The sequence below is a fragment of the Phaenicophaeus curvirostris genome, unplaced genomic scaffold (assembly GCF_032191515.1).
Source record: "Phaenicophaeus curvirostris isolate KB17595 unplaced genomic scaffold, BPBGC_Pcur_1.0 scaffold_68, whole genome shotgun sequence".
Taxonomy (NCBI): Eukaryota; Metazoa; Chordata; class Aves; order Cuculiformes; family Cuculidae; genus Phaenicophaeus; species Phaenicophaeus curvirostris.
Window position 1 is genome coordinate 886,536 of NW_027206690.1, and position 19,363 is coordinate 905,898.

General features: G+C 59.5%; 2 protein-coding genes across 3 annotated transcripts in view; both read right to left on the reverse strand.

Annotated features, from left to right (window-relative positions):
* Positions 1–13,983, reverse strand: part of GPAA1 (glycosylphosphatidylinositol anchor attachment 1) — a 30,799-nt gene extending 16,816 nt beyond the window's left edge. Inside the window, exons 1-3 of one of the 2 annotated variants that reach the window (XM_069881730.1) lie at positions 13,856–13,983; positions 12,986–13,061; positions 2,423–2,596 (exon numbers count right to left, since the gene is read on the reverse strand). In XM_069881730.1, the coding sequence (XP_069737831.1) occupies positions 2,423–2,596; positions 12,986–13,059 (248 nt within the window). In that variant the 5' untranslated portion in view covers positions 13,060–13,061; positions 13,856–13,983. Of the gene's footprint in view, positions 1–2,422; positions 2,597–12,985; positions 13,104–13,855 lie in introns of those variants that run through there. The other variant, XM_069881731.1, reaches the window with a different exon arrangement.
* Positions 13,984–16,075: 2,092 nt separating this feature from the next.
* Positions 16,076–19,355, reverse strand: EXOSC4 (exosome component 4). Its single transcript, XM_069881732.1, has 3 exons — positions 19,144–19,355; positions 18,661–18,867; positions 16,076–16,464 (listed from the first exon to the last, which is right to left on the reverse strand). The coding sequence occupies exons 1-3, from the start codon at positions 19,312–19,314 to the stop codon at positions 16,102–16,104; spliced, it is 741 nt and encodes a 246-aa protein (XP_069737833.1). The 5' UTR covers positions 19,315–19,355; the 3' UTR covers positions 16,076–16,101.
* Between the last annotated feature and the right edge of the window lie 8 nt (positions 19,356–19,363).

Genomic DNA, 19,363 nt, shown 5'->3' on the forward strand with positions numbered 1-19,363 from the left:
CCAGCCCTGAACCCCAAAAATCAACCCCTGAGCCCCAAAAATTCAGCCCTGAACACCAAAAATCAGCCCCTGAACCCCAAAAGTCCAGCCCTGAACCCCAAAAATCAACCCCTGAACCCCAAAAATCCAACCCTGAACCCCAAAAATCAACCCCCTGAATCCCAAAATCAAACCCTGAGCCCAAAAAATCCACGCCTGAGCCCCAAAATCCACTTCTGAACCCCAAAATCAATACCTTGAACCCCAAAAATCAGCCCCTGAACCCCAAAAATCAACCCCGAGCCCCCAAAATTCAGCCCTGAACCCCCAAAATCCACCCCTGAACCCCAAAAATCACCCCCTGAACCCCCAAATCCCCCCTGCATCCACCCCACACCCCAAAATCCATCCCCTGCACCCTAAAATCACCAACCCAGCACTCTAGAATCAACCCCAGCACCCCCAAATCACCCTCTTGCACCCTAAAAGCCAACCCCTGGCACCCCAAAATCCACCCCCTGCACCCTAAAACCACCCCGTTGCACCCCAAAATCACCCTCTCCACCCACACCACACCCCAAAATCCACCTCCTGCACCCCAAAATCCCCACCTGACACCCCAAAATCCACCCCTAGCACCCCAAGCCCACCCCCTGGCACCCCAAAATCACCTCCTGGCACCCCGAAACCACCCCCTGGTGCCCCAAAATCACTCCCTGCACCCACCCTACACCCCCAAATCCACCTCCTGCACCCCAAAATCACTCTCTTGCACCCTGATATCACTCCCTGGCACCCCAAACCCACCTCCTGGCACCCCAAAATCATCCTCTACACCCACCCCACACCCCAAAATCCACGCCCTGCACCCTAAAATCACCCCCTGGCACCCCAAACCCACCTCCTGGCACCCCAAAATCATCCTCTACACCCATTCCACACCCCAAAATCCACCCCCTGCACCCTAAAATCACCCCCTGGCACCCCAAAATCCCCCTCTACACCCACCCCACACCCCAAAATCCACCCCCTGCACCCTAAAATCACCCCCCGGCACCCCAAAATCCCCCTCTACACCCATCCCACACCCCAAAATCCACCCCCTGCACCCTAAAATCACCCCCCGGCACCCCAAAATCCCCCTCTACACCCATCCCACACCCCAAAATCCATCCCCTGCACCCTAAAATCACCCCCTGCACCCCAAGCCCCCCTCCTGGCACCCCAAACTCCACCCCCTCCACCCCAAAATCACCCCCTGGCACCCCAGACCCACCTCCTGGCACCCCAAAATCTCCTCCTGCACCCACCCTACACCCCAAAATCCATCCCCTGCACCCTAAAACCACCCCCTAGCACCCCAAAACCACCCCCTGGCACCCCAAAACCACCCCCTGGCACCCCAAAATCAGCCCCTGCACCCTAAAATCACCCCCTGGCACCCCAAAATCACCCCCTACACCCACCCCACACCCCAAAATCCACCCCCTGCACCCTAAAATCACCCCCTAGCACCCCAAACCCACCTCCCGACACCCCAAAATCCCCCTCTAGACCCATCCTACACCCCAAAATCACCCTCTTGCACCCTAAAACCACCCCCCTGCACCACAAACCCACCTCCTGGCACCCCAAAATCCCCTCCTGCACCCACCCTACACCCCAAAACCACCCCCTGCACCCTAAAACCAACCCCTAGCACCCCAAAACCACCCCCTGGCACCCCAAAACCACCCCCTGACACCCCAAAATCCACTCCCTGGCACCCCAAAATCACTCCCTGGCACCCCAAAATCCTTCTCTACACCCATCCCACACCCCAAAATCCACTCCCTGCACCCTAAAGTCACCCCCTGGCACCATAAAGCCACCTCCTGGCACCCCAAAATCCACCCCCTGCACCCTAAAACCACCCTGTTGCACCCCAAAATCACCCTCTCCACCCACACCACACCCCAAAATCCACCTCCTGCACCCCAAAATCCCCACCTGACACCCCAAAATCCACCCCTAGCACCCCAAACCCACCCCCTGGCACCCCAAAATCACCTCCTGGCACCCCAAAACCACCCCCCGGCACCTCAAAATCACCCCCAGCAACCACCCTGCACCCCAAAATCCACCCCCTGCACCCTAAAATCATCCCCTGGCACCCCAAAATCCACTCCCTGCACCCCAAAATCACCCCCTGCACCCTAAAATCACCCCCTGGCACCCCAAAATCACCCCCTACACCCACCCCACACCCCAAAATCCACCCCCTGCACCCCAAAATCCCCACCTGACACCCCAAACCCACCCCCTAGCATCCCAAACCCACCTCCCGGCACCCCAAAATCCCCCTCTAGACCCATCCCACAGCCCAAAATCCCCCTCTCGCACCCTAAAACCACCCCCTGGCCCCCCCAAACCCCCGTGGCACCCCACTTTTGGCTGCCCTCACCCCGTTTTCTTGTGGAGGGCGGCGAAGTGGCGGGCGAGGGCGAGGGCGCGGGGGCCCCCGGCGAAGGTTTCCTCCACCATGGTGGAGCCCATGGCGTTCTCGGAGATGTGGGTGCGCGGAGCGGCCGGCGGCAGCGCCAGGAACCAGCCCAGCCCCAGCGCGTAGCTCAAGACGCTGGGGGGGACCCCAAAAATTGAGATGAGCACCCCCAAAAATTCAAGCCCTGCAGGTCAAAGCGCGAGCCCCGTGCCCCAAAACGCGACCCCCGGAGCTCCAAGTCCGACCCCTGGAGCTCAAATTCAAGGTTAGGGTTGGAAAATAAATAGCTTGCGCCCCAAAATCCAACCCTGGCGCCCCAAAATTCAACCCCGGCACCCCAAAATCCAGCCCCTGCGCCCCAAAATCCAACCCCCGGAGCTCAAAGTCCAACCCTAGAGTCCTCAAATCCACCCTCTGCACCCCAAAATCCATCCCCTGCACCCCAAAATCCAACCCCTGTACCCTAAAATCACCCCTGGCACCCCAAAGTCCACACCCTGTGCCTCAAAATCCACCCCCTGGCACCCCAAAATCACCTCCTAGCACCCCAAAATCCACCCCCTGCACCCCAAAATCCACCCCTGGCACCCCAAAATCCACCCCCTGTACCCCAAAATCACCCCCTGCATCCCAAAATCACCCCCTGGCACCCCAAAATCCAACCCCTGGCACCCCAAAATCCACCCCCTGCACCCCAAAATCACCTCCTGGCACCCCAAAAATCACCCCCAAGCACCCCAAAATCACCCGCTGGCACACCCCTGCACCCCAAAATCCACTCCCTGCACCCCAAAATCACCTCCTAGCACTCCAAAATCACCCCCTGGCACCACTCAAGATGCTGGGGGGAACCCCAAAAATTGCAATGAGCACCCCCAAAAATCCAAGCCCCAAAGCTCAAAGCGTGAGCCCCGTGCCCCAAAACGCGACCCCCAGAGGTCGAAGTCCAAGCCTAGAGTCCTGAAATCCACCCCCTGTACCCCAAAATCACCTCCTAGCACCCCAAAATCACCCCCTGGCACCCCCCTGCACCCCAAAATCCACCCCTGCCACCCCAAACCCACCCCCTGTGCCCCAAAATCCAACCCCAGTGCCCCAAAATCCAACTCCTGTACCCCAAAATCCAACTCCTGTACCCCAAAATCACCCCCTGGCACCCCAAAATCACCCCCTGCATCCCAAAATCCAACCCCTGCACCCCAAAATCACCCCCTGCATCCCAAAATCACCTCCTAGCACCCCAAAATCTAACCCCTGTACCCCAAAATCACCCCCAGGCACCCCAAAATCACCCCCTGCATCCCAAAATCCACCCCCTGGCACCCCAAAATCACCCCCAGGCACCCCAAAATCACCCCCTGGCACCCCCCCTGCACCCCAAAATCCACCCTCTGAAGCTCAAAGTGCAACCCTAAGGTGGTAAAATCAACACCCTGCACCCCAAAATCCAACCCCAGTGCCCCAAAATCAACCCCAGCACCCCAAAATCCACCCCCTGCACCCCAAAATCCAACCCCTGGAGCTCAAAATCCAACCCCTGGAGCTCAAAGTGCAACCCTAGGGTGGTAAAATCAACACCCTGCACCCCAAAATCCAACCCCAGCACCCCAAAATCCAGCCCCTGCACCCCAAAATCCACCCCCTGCACCCCAAAATCCAACCCCTGGAGCTCAAAATCCAACTCCTGGAGCTCAAATTCAACACTAGGGTTGGAAAATCTACACCTTGCACCCCCAAATCCAACCCCTGCACCCCAAAATCCAACCCCTGCACCCCAAAATCCAGCCCCTGCACCCCAAAATCCAGCCCCTGCACCCCAAAATCCAGCCCCTGCACCCCAAAATCCAAGCCCCAAAGCTCAAAGCGCGACCCCGTGCCCCAAAACGCGACCCCCGGAGCTCCAAGTCCGACCCCTGGAGCTCAAATTCAAGGTTAGGGTTGGAAAAAAAATAGCTTGCACCCCAAAATCCAGCCCTTACGCCCCAAAATCCAGCCCCGGCGCCCCAAATCCAGCCCCTGCGCCCCAAAATCCAGCCCCTGCGCCCCGAAGTCCAACCCCCGGAGCTCAAAGTCCAACCCTAGAGTCCTCAAATCCACCCTCTGCACCCCAAAATCCAACCCCTGTACCCCAAAATCCAACCCCTGTACCCTAAAATCACCCCCTAGCACCCCAAAATCCACCCCTTGCACCCCAAAATCACCCCTGGCACCCCAAAATCCACCCCCTGTGCCCTAAAATCCACCCCTGGCACCCCAAAATCCACCCCCCTGTACCCCAAAATCCAACTCCTGCACCCCAAAATCCAACTCCTGTACCCCAAAATCCAACTCCTGTACCCCAAAATCACCCCCTGGCACCCCAAAATCACCCCCTGGCACCCCATAATCACCCCAAGCACCCCCCCTGCACCCCAAAATCCAACTCCTGGAGCTCAAAGTGCAACCCTAGGGTGGTAAAATCAACACCCTGCACCCCAAAATCCAACCCCGGTGCCCCAAAATCAACCCCAGCACCCCAAAATCCACCCCCTGCACCCCAAAATCCACCCCCTGCACCCCAAAATCCAACCCCTGGAGCTCAAAATCCAACCCCTGGAGCTCAAATTCAACGCTAGGGTTGGAAAATCTACACCTTGCACCCCCAAATCCAACCCCAGCACCCCAAAATCCAACCCCAGCACCCCAAAATCCAACCCCTGCACCCCAAAATCCAGCCCCTGCACCCCAAAATCCAAGCCCCAAAGCTCAAAGCGCGAGCCCCGTGCCCCAAAATGCGACCCCTGGAGCTCCAAGTCCGACCCCTGGAGCTCAAATTCAAGGTTAGAATTGGAAAATAAATAGCTTGTACCCCAAAATCCAACCCTGGCACCCCAAAATCCAGCCCCTGCGCCCCAAAATCCAGCCCCTGCACCCCAAAGTCCAACCCCGGGAGCTCAAAGTGCAACACGTGGAGCTCCAAGTCCAACCCTAAGGTGGTAAAATCAACACCCTGTACCCCAAAATCCAACCCCTGCACCCCAAAATCCAACCCCTGTATCCTAAAATCACCCCCTGGCACCCCAAAATCACCCCCTGGCACCCCAAAATCCAGCCCCTGCACCCCAAAATCACCCCCTGGCACCCCAAAATCCACCTCCTGGCACCCCAAAATCCAACCCCTGTACCCTAAAATCATCCCCTGGCACCCCAAAATCCAACCCCTGTGCCCCAAAATCCACCCCCTGGCACCCCAAAATCCACCCCCTGGCACCCCAAAATCACCCCCTGGCACCCCTCTGCACCCCAAAATCCACCCCCTGCACCCCAAAATCACCCCAAGCACCCACCCTGTACCCCAAAATCCACCCCCTGCGCCCCAAAATCCACCCCTGGCACCCCAAAATCCACCCCCTGTACCCCCAAATCACCCCCAGGCATCCCAAAATCACCCCCTGGCACCCCCCCTGCACCCCAAAATCCACCCTCTGAAGCTCAAAGTGCAACCTAAGGTGGTAAAATCAACACCCTGCACCCCAAAATCCAACCCCGGTGCCCCAAAATCAACCCCAGCACCCCAAAACCCACCCCCTGCACCCCAAAATCCAACCCTGGTGCCCCAAAATCCACCCCCTGCACCCCAAAATCCAACCCCTGGAGCTCAAAATCCAACTCCTGGAGCTCAAATTCAACACTAGGGTTGGAAAATCTACACCTTGCACCCCAAAATCCAACCCCAGCACCCCAAAATCCAACCCCTGCACCCCAAAATCCAACCCCAGCACCCCAAAATCCAACCCCTGCACCCCAAAATCCAGCCCCTGCACCCCAAAATCCAAGCCCCAAAGCTCAAAGCGCGACCCCGTGCCCCAAAACGCGACCCCCGGAGCTCCAAGTCCGACCCCTGGAGCTCAAATTCAAGGTTAGGGTTGGAAAAAAAATAGCTTGCACCCCAAAATCCAGCCCTGGCGCCCCAAAATCCAGTCCCTGTACCCCAAAATCACTCCCTGGCACCCCAAAATCCAACCCGTGTACCCCAAAATCACCCCTAGCACCCCAAAATCACCCCCTGCACCCCAAAATCACCTCCTGGCACCCCAAAATCCCACCCTATACCCCAAAATCCACCCCCTGCGCCCCAAAATCACCCCCTGGCACCCCAAAATCCACCCCCTGTACCCCAAAATCCAACTCCTGCGCCCCAAAATCCAACTCCTGTACCCCAAAATCACCCCCTGGCACCCCAAAATCCAACCCCTGTACCCCAAAATCATCCCCTGGCACCCCAAAATCACCCCCTGGCACCCCAAAATCGCCCCCTGGCACACCCCCTGCACCCCAAAATCCAACCCCTGGAGCTCAAAGTGCAACCCTAGGGTGGTAAAATCAACACCCTGCACCCTAAAATCCAACCCCAGCACCCCAAAATCCAGCCCCTGCACCCCAAAATCCAACCCCTGGAGCTCAAAATCCAACTCCTGGAGCTCAAAATCCAACTCCTGGAGCTCAAATTCAACACTAGGGTTGGAAAATCTACACCTTGCACCCCCAAATCCAACCCCAGCACTCCTAAATCCAACCCCAGCACCCCAAAATCCAACCCCAGCACCCCAAAATCCAGCTCCTGCACCCCAAAATCCAAGCCCCAAAGCTCAAAGCGCGAGCCCCGTGCCCCAAAACGCGACCCCCGGAGCTCCAAGTCCGACCCCTGGAACTCAAATTCAAGGTTAGGGTTGGAAAATAAATAGCTTGCGCCCCAAAATCCAGCCCTTGAGCCCCAAAATCCAAGCCTGGCACCCCAAAATCCACCCCCTGCACCTCAAAATCACCTCCTGGCACCCCAAAATCATCCCCTGGCACCCCAAAATCCACCCCCTGCACCCCAAAATCCACCCTCTGCACCCCAAACCCACCTCCTGGCACCCCAAAATCACCCCCTGGCACCCCAAAATCCAACCCGTGTACCCCAAAATCACCCCCTGCACCCCAAAATCACCTCCTGGCACCCAAAAATCCCACCCTATACCCCAAAATCCACCCCCTGCACCCCAAAATCCACCCCCTGCGCCCCAAAATCCAACCCCTGCGCCCCAAAATCCAACCCCTGCGCCCCAAAATCACCTCCTAGCACCCCAAAATCTAACCCCTGTACCCCAAAATCACCCCCTGGCACCCCAAAATCCAACCCCTGGCACCCCAAAATCCAACCCCTGTACCCTAAAATCACCCCCTGGCACCCCAAAATCCAACCCCTGCACCCCAAAATCCACCCCTGGCACCCCAAAATCACCCCCTGGCACCCCAAAATCCACCCCTTGCACCCTAAAATCACCCCCTGGCACCCCACAATCACCCCCTGGCACCCCAAAATCCAACCCGTGTACCCCAAAATCACCCCTAGCACCCCAAAATCACCCCCTGCACCCCAAAATCACCTCCTGGCACCCCAAAATCCCACCCTATACCCCAAAATCCACCCCCTGCGCCCCAAAATCCAACCCCTGCACCCCAAAATCACCCCCTGCATCCCAAAATCACCTCCTAGCACCCCAAAATCTAACCCCTGTACCCCAAAATCACCCCCTGGCACCCCAAAATCCAACCCCTGGCACCCCAAAATCACCCCCAGGCACCCCAAAATCCAACCACAGCACCCCAAAGTCACCCCAAGCACCCCCCCTGCACCCCAAAATCCAACCCCTGGAGCTCAAAGTGCAACCCTAGGGTGGTAAAATCAACACCCTGCACCCTAAAATCCAACCCCGGTGCCCCAAAATCAACCCCAGCACCCCAAAATCCACCCCCTGCACCCCAAAATCCAACCCCTGCACCCCAAAATCCAACTCCTGGAGCTCAAATTCAACACTAGGGTTGGAAAATCTACACCTTGCACCCCTAAATCCAACCCCAGCACCCCCAAATCCAACCCCAGCACCCCAAAATCCAGCCTCTGCACCCCAAAATCCAGCCCCTGCACCCCAAAATCCAAGCCCCAAAGCTCAAAGCGCGAGCCCCGTGCCCCAAAACGCGACCCCCGGAGCTCCAAGTCCGACCCCTGGAACTCAAATTCAAGGTTAGGGTTGGAAAATAAATAGCTTGCGCCCCAAAATCCAGCCCTTGAGCCCCAAAATCCAAGCCTGGCACCCCAAAATCCACCCCCTGCACCTCAAAATCACCTCCTGGCACCCCAAAATCATCCCCTGGCACCCCAAAATCCACCCCCTGCACCTCAAAATCACCTCCTGGCACCCCAAAATCATCCCCTGGCACCCCAAAATCCACCCCCTGCACCCCAAACCCACCTCCTGGCACCCCAAAATCACCCCCTGGCACCCCAAAATCCAACCCGTGTACCCCAAAATCACCCCCTGCACCCCAAAATCACCTCCTGGCACCCCAAAATCCCACCCTATACCCCAAAATCCACCCCCTGCACCCCAAAATCCACCCCCTGCGCCCCAAAATCCAACCCCTGCGCCCCAAAATCCAACCCCTGCATCCCAAAATCACCTCCTAGCACCCCAAAATCTAACCCCTGTACCCCAAAATCACCCCCTGGCACCCCAAAATCCAACCCCTGGCACCCCAAAATCCAACCCCTGTACCCTAAAATCACCCCCTGGCACCCCAAAATCCAACCCCTGTACCCCAAAATCCAACCCCTGGCACCCCAAAATCACCTCCTAGCACCCCAAAATCCACCCCCTCACCCCAAAATCACCTCCTAGCACCCCAAAATCCACCCCCTCACCCCAAAATCACCCCCTGGCACCCCAAAATCCACTCCCTGGCACCCCAAAATCCACGCCCTGGCACCCCAAAATCACCCCCTGGCACCACTCAAGATGCTGGGGGGAACCCCAAAAATTGCGATGGTCACCCCCAAAAATTCAAGCCCTGCAGGTCAAAGGGCGAGCCCCGTGCCCCAAAACGCGACCCCCGGAGCTCCAAGTCCAACCCTAGGGTGGTAAAATCAACACCCTGCACCCCAAAATCCATCCCCTGTACCCCAAAATCACCTCCTAGCACCCCAAAATCCAACCCCTGCACCCCAAACCCACCTCCTGGCACCCCAAAATCCACCCCCTGTGCCCTAAAATCCACCCCTGGCACCCCAAAATCCACCCCCCTGTACCCCAAAATCCAACTCCTGCACCCCAAAATCCAACTCCTGTACCCCAAAATCCAACTCCTGTACCCCAAAATCACCCCCTGGCACCCCAAAATCACCCCCTGCATCCCAAAATCCAACCCCTGTACCCCAAAATCACCCCAAGCACCCCCCCTGCACCCCAAAATCCAACCCCTGGAGCTCAAAGTGCAACCCTAGGGTGGTAAAATCAACACCCTGCACCCTAAAATCCAACCCCAGCACCCCAAAATCCAACCCCGGTGCCCCAAAATCAACCCCAGCACCCCAAAATCCACCCCCTGCACCCCAAAATCCAACCCCTGGAGCTCAAAGTGCAACCCCTGGAACTCAAAATCCAACTCCCAGAGCTCAAATTCAACACTAGGGTTGGAAAATCTACACCTTGCACCCCCAAATCCAACCCCTGCACCCCAAAATCCAACCCCAGCACCCCAAAATCCAGCCCCTACACCCCAAAATCCAGCCCCTACACCCCAAAATCCAAGCCCCAAAGCTCAAAGCGCGAGCCCCGTGCCCCAAAACGCGACCCCCGGAGCTCCAAGTCCGACCCCTGGAGCTCAAATTCAAGGTTAGGGTTGGAAAATAAATAGCTTGCACCCCAAAATCCAACCCTGGCACCCCAAAATCCAGCCCCTGCGCCCCAAAATCCAACCCCGGCACCCCCAAATCCAGCCCCTGCGCCCCAAAATCCAACCCCTGCGCCCCGAAGTCCAACCCCCGGAGCTCAAATTCAAACCCTAGAGTCCTCAAATCCACCCTCTGCACCCCAAAATCCACCCCCTGTACCCCAAAATCCAACCCCTGTACCCTAAAATCACCCCCTGGCACCCCAAAATCCACACCCTGTGCCTCAAAATCCACCCCCTGTACCCCAAAATCACCTCCTAGCACCCCAAAATCCAACCCCTGCACCCCAAAATCACCCCCTGGCACCCCAAAATCACCTCCTAGCACCCCAAAATCCAACCCCTGGCACCCCAAAATCACCCCCAGGCACCCCAAAATCCAACCACAGCACCCCAAAATCACCCCAAGCACCCTCCCTGCACCCCAAAATCCACCCCCTGCACCCCAAAATCACCTCCTAGCACTCCAAAATCACCCCCTGGCACCACTCAAGATGCTGGGGGGAACCCCAAAAATTGCAATGAGCACCCCCAAAAATCCAAGCCCCAAAGCTCAAAGCGCGAGCCCCGTGCCCCAAAACGCGACCCCCGGAGCTCCAAGTCCAACCCTAGGGTGGTAAAATCAACACCCTATACCCCAAAATCCACCCCCTGTACCCCAAAATCACCTCCTAGCACCCCAAAATCCAACCCCTGCACCCCAAACCCACCTCCTGGCACCCCAAAATCCACCCCTTGTGCCCCAAAATCCAACACCAGTGCCCCAAAATCCACCCCCTGCGCCCCAAAATCACTCCCTGGCACCCCAAAATCCAACCCCTGTACCCTAAAATCACCCCCTGGCACCCCAAAATCACCCCCTGCATCCCAAAATCCAACCCCTGTACCCCAAAATCACCCCAAGCACCCCCCCTGCACCCCAAAATCCAACCCCTGGAGCTCAAAGTGCAACCCTAGGGTGGTAAAATCAACACCCTGCACCCCAAAATCCAACCCCAGCACCCCAAAATCCAACCCCGGTGCCCCAAAATCAACCCCAGCACCCCAAAATCCACCCCCTGCACCCCAAAATCCAACCCCTGGAGCTCAAAGTGCAACCCCTGGAACTCAAAATCCAACTCCCAGAGCTCAAATTCAATGCTAGAGTTGTAAAATCTACACCTTGCACCCCCAAATCCAACCCCTGCACCCCAAAATCCAGCCCCTGCACCCCAAAATCCAAGCCCCAAAGCTCAAAGCGCGAGCCCCGTGCCCCAAAACGCGACCCCCGGAGCTCCAAGTCCGACCCCTGGAGCTCAAATTCAAGGTTAGGGTTGGAAAATAAATAGCTTGCGCCCCAAAATCCAGCCCTGGCGCCCCAAAATTCAACCCTGGCACCCCAAAATCCAGCCCCTGCGCCCCAAAATCCAACCCCGGCACCCCCAAATCCAGCCCCTGCGCCCCAAAATCCAACCCCAGCGCCCTGAAGTCCAACCCCCGGAGCTCAAAGTCCAACCCTAGAGTCCTCAAATCCACCCTCTGTACCCCAAAATCCACCCCCTGTACCCCAAAATCCAACCCCTGTACCCTAAAATCACCCCCGGCACCCCAAAATCCACACCCTGTGCCTCAAAATCCACCCCCTGCACCCCAAAATCATCTCCTAGCACCCCAAAATCCAACCCCTGCACCCCAAAATCACCCCCTGGCACCCCAAAATCACCTCCTAGCACCCCAAAATCCAACCCCTGGCACCCCAAAATCACCCCCAGGCACCCCAAAATCCAACCACAGCACCCCAAAATCACCCCAAGCACCCTCCCTGCACCCCAAAATCCACCTCCTGCACCTCAAAATCACCCCCAGGCACCCCAAAATCACCCCAAGCACCCACCCCACACCCCAAAATCCACCCCCTGCACCCCAAAATCACCTCCTAGCACCCCAAAATCACCCCCTGCACCCATCCCACACCCCAAAATCCACCCCCTGCACCCCAAAATCACCTCCTAGCACCCCAAAATCCCCCCCTGCACCCACCCAGCACCCCAAAATCCACCCCCAGCACCCCAAAATCACCCCCTGGCACCCCAAAATCACCCCTAGGCACACCCCTGCACCCCAAAATCACCCCCTGCCCCCCCAAAATCACCCTCTGGCACCCCAAAATCCACCCCCTGCACCCTAAAATCACCCCAAACACCCTCCCTGCCGCCCAAAATCCACCTCCTGCACCTCAAAACCACCTCCTAGCACCCCATAACCACCCCAAGCACCCACCCCACACCCCAAAATCCACCCCCTGCACCCCAAAATCCCCCCCGGCACCCACCCTGCACCCCAAAATCCACCCCTTGCACCCTAAAACCACCCCCTGGCACCCCAAAACCCCCCCAAGCACCCCAAAAGCACCTCCTAGCACCCACCCCACACCCCAAAATCCACCCCCTGCCCCCCAAAATCCACCCCCTGCACCCCAAAACCACCTCCTAGCACCCCAAAGCCTCCCCAAGCACCCACCTCACACCCCAAAATCCACCTCCTGCACCCCAAAAGCACCCCAAAATCCCCCCCAGCACCCACCCCGCACCCCAAAATCCACCCCTTGCACCCTAAAACCACCTCCTGGCACCCCAAAACCCCCCCAAGCACCCCAAAATCACCTCCTAGCACCCACCCTACACCCCAAAATCACCCCCTAGCACCCCAAAATCACCCCCTGGCACCCCAAACCCACCTCCTGGACCCCCCCCTAGCACCCCCAAATCCCCCCCCCGCCCCCCCACTGACCAGAGGGGGGTGTTGAGGCGCAGGATGAGGCGGGCGAGCGCTCGCCGGCACTGGGGGTCCGAGAGCAGCCCCATCGCTGGGGGGGGAGGGGCAGCGCTGGGGGGGGGGGGGGGGGCACCCACGGCCCCCCCAGTTCCCACCAGTGCCTCCCAGTGCCTCCCAGTACCCACCAGTTCCCCCCAGTTCCCCCTTTCCCCTCCCATTCCCGCAGCTCCCACCGTCCCTCCCCCAGTTCCCCCAGTCCCCCCAGACCCCTCAGACCCCCCCAGTCCCCCCAGTTCCCCACCAGTGCCTCCCAGTACCCACCAGTTCCCCCCAGTTCCCTCTTTCCCCTCCCACTCCCGCAGCTCCCACCGTCCCTCCCCCAGTTCCCCCAGTCCCCCCAGTTCCCCCAGTCCCCCCCATTCCTCCCAGTCCCTCCCAGTTCCTCCCAGTCCCCCCAGTCCCTCCCAGTCCCCCCATCCATCCCCCAGTCCCCCCAGTCCCCCCAGTCCCTCCCAGTTCCCCCAGTCCCCCCAGTCCCTCCAGTTCCCCCCAGTCCCCCCAGTCCCTCCCAGTCCCCCCAGTCCCTCCCAGTCCCCCCAGTCCCCCCAGTCCCTCCAGTCCCTCCCAGTCCCCCCAGTCCCTCCAGTTCCCCCCAGTCCCTCCCAGTCACCCCAGTCCCTCCCAGTTCCTCCAGTTCCCCCAGTCCCTCCCAGTTCGCCCCATTCCCCAATTACTCCCATTCTCCCCCATTCCTCCCAGTCCCCCCCAGTCCCCCCAGTCCCTCCCACTCCCCTCACCCCTCCCAGTCCCCCCCCAGCCCCCCCCAGTCCCTCCAGTCCCCCCCAGTCCCTCCCAGTTTCCCCAGTTCCAGCCCCCTCTCCAAACCTCAGGCTCCCTCCAGGCCGCTCAATCGCTGCCCGAGCGCGAGGAGGGGCGGGGCCAGGCCGAGAGGCCGAGCCCAGAAACATCGATCGGCGCTGGCTCTCGATCCTCATCCAGGTGTGCTCTCCACCCCCCTCTCCATCCCCATCCCCATCCAGGTGTCCTCTCCACCATCCCAACCCTCATCCAGATGTGCTCTCCACCCCCCTCTCCATCCCCATCCCCATCCAGGTGTCCTCTCCACCATCCCCATCCCCATCCAGGTGTGCTCTCCACCATCCCAACCCCCATCCAGGTGTGCTCTCCACCCCCCTCTCCACCATCCCAACCCCCATCCAGGTGTGCTCTCCACCCCCCTCTCCATCCCCAGCCCCATCCAGGTGTCCTCTCCACCCCCCTCTCCATCCCCCTCCCCATCCAGGTGTCCTCTCCACCATCCCCATCTCCATCCAGGTGTCCTCTCCATCCCCATCCCCATCCAGGTGTCCTCTCCACCACCCCAACCCTCATCCAGGTGTCCTCTCCACCCCCCTCTCCATCCCCATCCCCATCCAGGTGTCCTCTCCACCATCCCAACCCCCATCCAGGTGTGCTCTCCACCCCCCTCTCCACCCCCATCCCCATCCAGGTGTGCTCTCCACCATCCCATCCTCATCCAGGTGTGCTCTCCACCCCCCTCTCCATCTCCATCTCCATCCAGGTGTCCTCTCCACCATCCCCATCCCCATCCAGGTGTCCTCTCCACCCCCCTCTCCATCCCCATCCCCATCCAGGTGTCCTCTCCACCATCCCCATCCCCATCCAGGTGTCCTCTCCACCATCCCCAGCCCCATCCAGGTGTCCTCTCCACCATCCCAACCCCCATCCAGGTGTGCTCTCCACCCCCCTCTCCATCCCCAGCCCCATCCAGGTGTCCTCTCCACCCCCCTCTCCATCCCCATCCCCATCCAGGTGTCTTCTCCACCATCCCAACCCCCATCCAGGTGTGCTCTCCACCCCCCTCTCCATCCCCCTCCCCATCCAGGTGTCCTCTCCACCATCCCAACCCCCATCCAGGTGTGCTCTCCACCCCCCCTCTCCACCCCCATCCCCATCCAGGTGTCCTCTCCACCATCCCCATCCCCATCCAGGTGTGCTCTCCACCCCCCTCTCCATCCCCATCTCCATCCAGGTGTCCTCTCCACCATCCCCATCTCCATCCAGGTGTCCTCTCCACCATCCCCATCCAGGTGTGCTCTCCACCCCCCTCTCCATCCCCATCCCCATCCAGATGTCTTCTCCACCATCCCAACCCCCATCCAGGCGTGCTCTCCATCCCCCTCTCCACCCCCATCCCCATCCAGGTGTCTTCTCCACCATCCCAACCCTCATCCAGGTGTGCTCTCCACCCCCCTCTCCATCCCCATCCCCATCCAGGTGTCCTCTCCACCATCCCAACCCTCATCCAGGTGTGCTCTCCACCCCCCTCTCCATCCTAATCCCCATCCAGGTGTCCTCTCCGCCATCCCCATCCCCATCCAGGTGTCGTCTCCACCCCCCTCTCCACCCCCCTCTCCATCCAGATGTCCTCTCCACCATCCCAACCCTCATCCAGGTGTCCTCTCCACCCCCCTCTCCACCCCCATCCCCATCCAGGTGTCCTCTCTACCACCCCAACCCTCATCCAGGTGTGCTCTCCACCCCTCTCTCCATCCCCATCCCCATCCAGGTGTCCTCTCCACCATCCCCATCCCCATCCAGGTGTCCTCTCCACCATCCCCATCCTCATCCAGGTGTGCTCTCCACCCCCCTCTCCATCCTGATCCCCATCCAGGTGTGCTCTCCACCATCCCCATCCCCATCCAGATGTGCTCTCCACCCCCCTCTCCATCCCCATCCCCATCCAGGTGTCCTCTCCACCATCCCCATCCCCATCCAGGTGTCCTCTCCACCATCCCAACCCTCATCCAGGTGTGCTCTCCACCCCCCTCTCCACCCCCATCCCCATCCAGGTGTCCTCTCCACCATCCCAACCCCCATCCAGGTGTGCTCTCCACCCCCCTCTCCATCCCCATCCCCATCCAGGTGTCCTCTCCACCATCCCCATCCAGGTGTCCTCTCCACCATCCCCATCCCCATCCAGGTGTCCTCTCCACCATCCCAACCCTCATCCAGATGTTCTCTCCACCATGATTTCCACCACGTTCTCCATCTCCACCGCCTCCACCTTTATCCAGGTGCCTTCCAGGTGCGCTCACCTGCGCCAGGTGTCACTCCCCGCCCCCCTCCCTCAACCTCTCCCTCACCACCCTCTCCAGGACCGCGTGGAGGCCCCTTCCGGCCTCGCTGGCCGCTTCCAACGCCGCTTCCAGCCTCTCCCGGTGGAGCCGCGAGCTCGAGGTCACCGAGGCCAAGGTCCCCGTGGCCGGCAGCAGAGCCACCGTCACCTGCGGAGCTCCGGAAGCTTCTTCGGAACCGCTGAGATCGGCTAAAGGAGGCGTCTCCGCTTCATCCGAGGCCAAACCGGCCGAGCCGGCCACCACCAGGTCCCGGACGGGGATGCCGGCGTCCAGCACGGCTAACGAGGCGGCGTTGACGGCCGCGCAGTAATTGCCGCCGTCCGATTGGAGCACCTGGAGGAAGACGGAAAGGGGTGGAGGTTGATTAACGAACGAGGCTCGTTAGGGAGGTCTCGGAAGAGCGGGATGGGCTGGAAGGGGAAGATCTTGGGGTTGAGGTTCTCCAGGATCCATCCAACGTGGCCTTCAAAGGCTCCAGGATTGGGATCGAGGGATTTTGGTTGATGGGAATGAGAATTATGGAGCTATGAGGTGGTAGAGAGCTCCAAGTCCATCCAGGACCCTTCCCACTTGGATCAGGAGCTCCAAGATCCACCCAACGTGGCCTTCAAAGCCTCCAGGATTGGGATCTGGGGGTTCTGGTTGATGGGAAGTGGGAATCGTGGAGCTATGAGGTAGTTTGGCTTGGAAGGGAACTCAAAGATCATCCAGGACCCTTCCCACTTGGATCAGGAGCTCCAAGATCCATCCCACGTGGCCTTCAGCACCTCCAGGATTGGGATCTAGGGATTTTGGTTGATGGGAATGAGAATTTTGGAGCTATGAGGTGGTAGAGAGCTCCAAGACCATCCAGGACCCTTCCCACTTGGATGAGAAGCTCCAAGCTCCATCCGACGTGGCCTTCAAAGCCTCCAGGATTGGGATTTAGGGAGTTTGGTTGATGGGAAGTGGGAATCGTGGAGCCGTGAGGTGGTTTGGGTTGGAAGGGACCTCAAAGATCATCCAGTTCCATCCAGGACCCTTCCCACTTGGATCAGGAGCTCCAAGCTCCATCCGACGTGGCCTTCAAAGCCTCCAGGATTGGGATCTGGGGGTTCTGGTTGATGGGAAATGGGAATCATGGAGCTATGAGGTGGTAGAGAGCTCCAAGACCATCCAGGACCCTTCCCACTTGGATGAGGAGCTCCAAGCTCCATCCGATGTGGCCTTCAGAGCCTCCAGGATGGGGATCAAGGGATTTTGGTTGATGGGAATGAGAATTATGGAGCTATGAGGTGGTAGAGAGCTCCAAGACCATCCAGGACCCTTCCCGCTTGGATGAGGAGCTCCAAGGTCCATCCGACGTGGCCTTCAAAGCCTCCAGGATTGGGATCTAGGGATTTGGGTTGATGGGAATGAGAATTTTGGAGCTATGAGGTGGTAGAGAGCTCCAAGACCATCCAGGACCCTTCCCACTTGGATCAGGAGCTCCAAGCTCCATCCCACGTGGCCTTCAAAGCCTCCAGGATTGGGATCTGGGGGTTCTGGTTGATGGGAAGTGGGAATCGTGGAGCTATGAGGTGGTTTGGCTTGGAAGGGAACTCAAAGATCATCCAGGACCCTTCCCACTTGGATCAGGAGCTCCAAGCTCCATCCGACGTGGCCTTCAAAGCCTCCAGGATTGGGATTTAGGGAGTTTGGTTGATGGGAAGTGGGAATCGTGGAGCCGTGAGGTGGTTTGGGTTGGAAGGGACCTCAAAGATCATCCAGTTCCATCCAGGACCCTTCCCACTTGGATCAGGAGCTCCAAGATCCATCCGACGTGGCCTTCAGCACCTCCAGGATTGGGATCTAGGGATTTTGGTTGATGGGAATGAGAATTATGGAGCTATGAGGTGGTAGAGAGCTCCAAGACCATCCAGGACCCTTCCCACTTGGATGAGAAGCTCCAAGGTCCATCCAACGTGGCCTTCAAAGCCTCCAGGAATGGGATCGAGGGATTTTGGTTGATGGGAATGAAAATTATGGAGCTATGAGATGGTAGAGAGCTCCAAGACCATCCAGGACCCTTCCCACTTGGATCAGGAGCTCCAAGATCCATCCAACGTGGCCTTCAGAGCCTCCAGGATGGGGATCTAGGGAGTTTGGTTGATGGGAAGTGGGAATCGTGGAGCCGTGAGGTGGTTTGGGTTGGAAGGGAAGGGGAAGATCTTGCGGTTGAGGTGCTCCAGGATCCATCTGACGCAGAATTCGGCATCTCCGGGGGTGGGATCTGGGGTCCTCCCAGGTGGGATCCTCCACCCGATCCCAGGTCCCCCCTCAAGCTCCGGATCCTCCACCCGATCCCAGCTCCCACCTCAAGCTCCAGGCTCCAAAACCGGATCCTCCACCCGATCCCAACTCCCACCTCAAGCTCCAGGCTCCAAAACCGGATCCTCCACCCGATCCCAGCTCCCCCCTCGAGCTCCGGATCCTCCACCGGATCCTCCACCGGATCCCAGCTCCCACCTCGAGCTCCAGATCCGCCACCGGATCCCGGCTCCCCCTCACCTGGACGTAGATGTCGATCTGGGACCTGGGGAAGAGGTGGGTGAGGATGGTGGCCTCGAAGGTCTCCTGGAGGCGGCTCCCGAGCTCTCCGCAGGCTCGATCCCCGTGCGGCCGACGGCGCCGCTCGCCGGAGCTGAACGGAGCGAGGCCGAAGCGGGAATTGACCAGCGCCCGCTCCGGAGGGGCCTTCCAGCGGGAGCCCCGCAGCTGTGGGGACACTGGGATGGACTGGGATGGACTGGGAATGGGGGGGGGGGACTGGGATGTGCTGGGAATGGGGGGGGAGGGACTGGGATGTGCTGGGAATGGGGGGGGAGGGACTGGGATGTGCTGGGAATGGGGGGGGAGGGACTGGGATGGGCTGGGAATGGGGGGGGAGGGACTGGGATGGGCTGGGAATGGGGGGGGAGGGACTGGGTGAACTGGTCTGAACTGGGATGAACTGGGATTAACTGGGAAGGGGCTCTCGGGGCTTTCCCTGACCTCGTGGGGCCCGTAGACGACCGCCAGGGCCTTGGTGTTGCCCTGCTCGATGTAGGCGGAGCCGTCGGCCTGCGAGAAGATCCCCATGCGGGCCCGGACCTTGCGGAGCTCCCCGGGGCGGCGGCCGTCGGCGCGGAACCCTTCGTCCGACAGGAGCTCCGGGGCCGCCATGCCGGTGCGGAGCCCTCAGGAAGGGGGGAACTACAGCTCCCGGCGTGCC

Coding starts and splice junctions, on each gene's coding strand:
- EXOSC4 (XM_069881732.1), bottom strand. CDS start 19,314: ATGGCGGCCCCGGAGCTCCTGTCGGACGAAGGGTTCCGCGCCGACGGC. Junction 18,868..19,143: donor TCGTCTACGGGCCCCACGAG/GTCAGGGAAAGC, acceptor GTGTCCCCACAG/CTGCGGGGCTCCCGCTGGAA. Junction 16,465..18,660: donor AGATCGACATCTACGTCCAG/GTGAGGGGGAGC, acceptor GTCTTCCTCCAG/GTGCTCCAATCGGACGGCGG.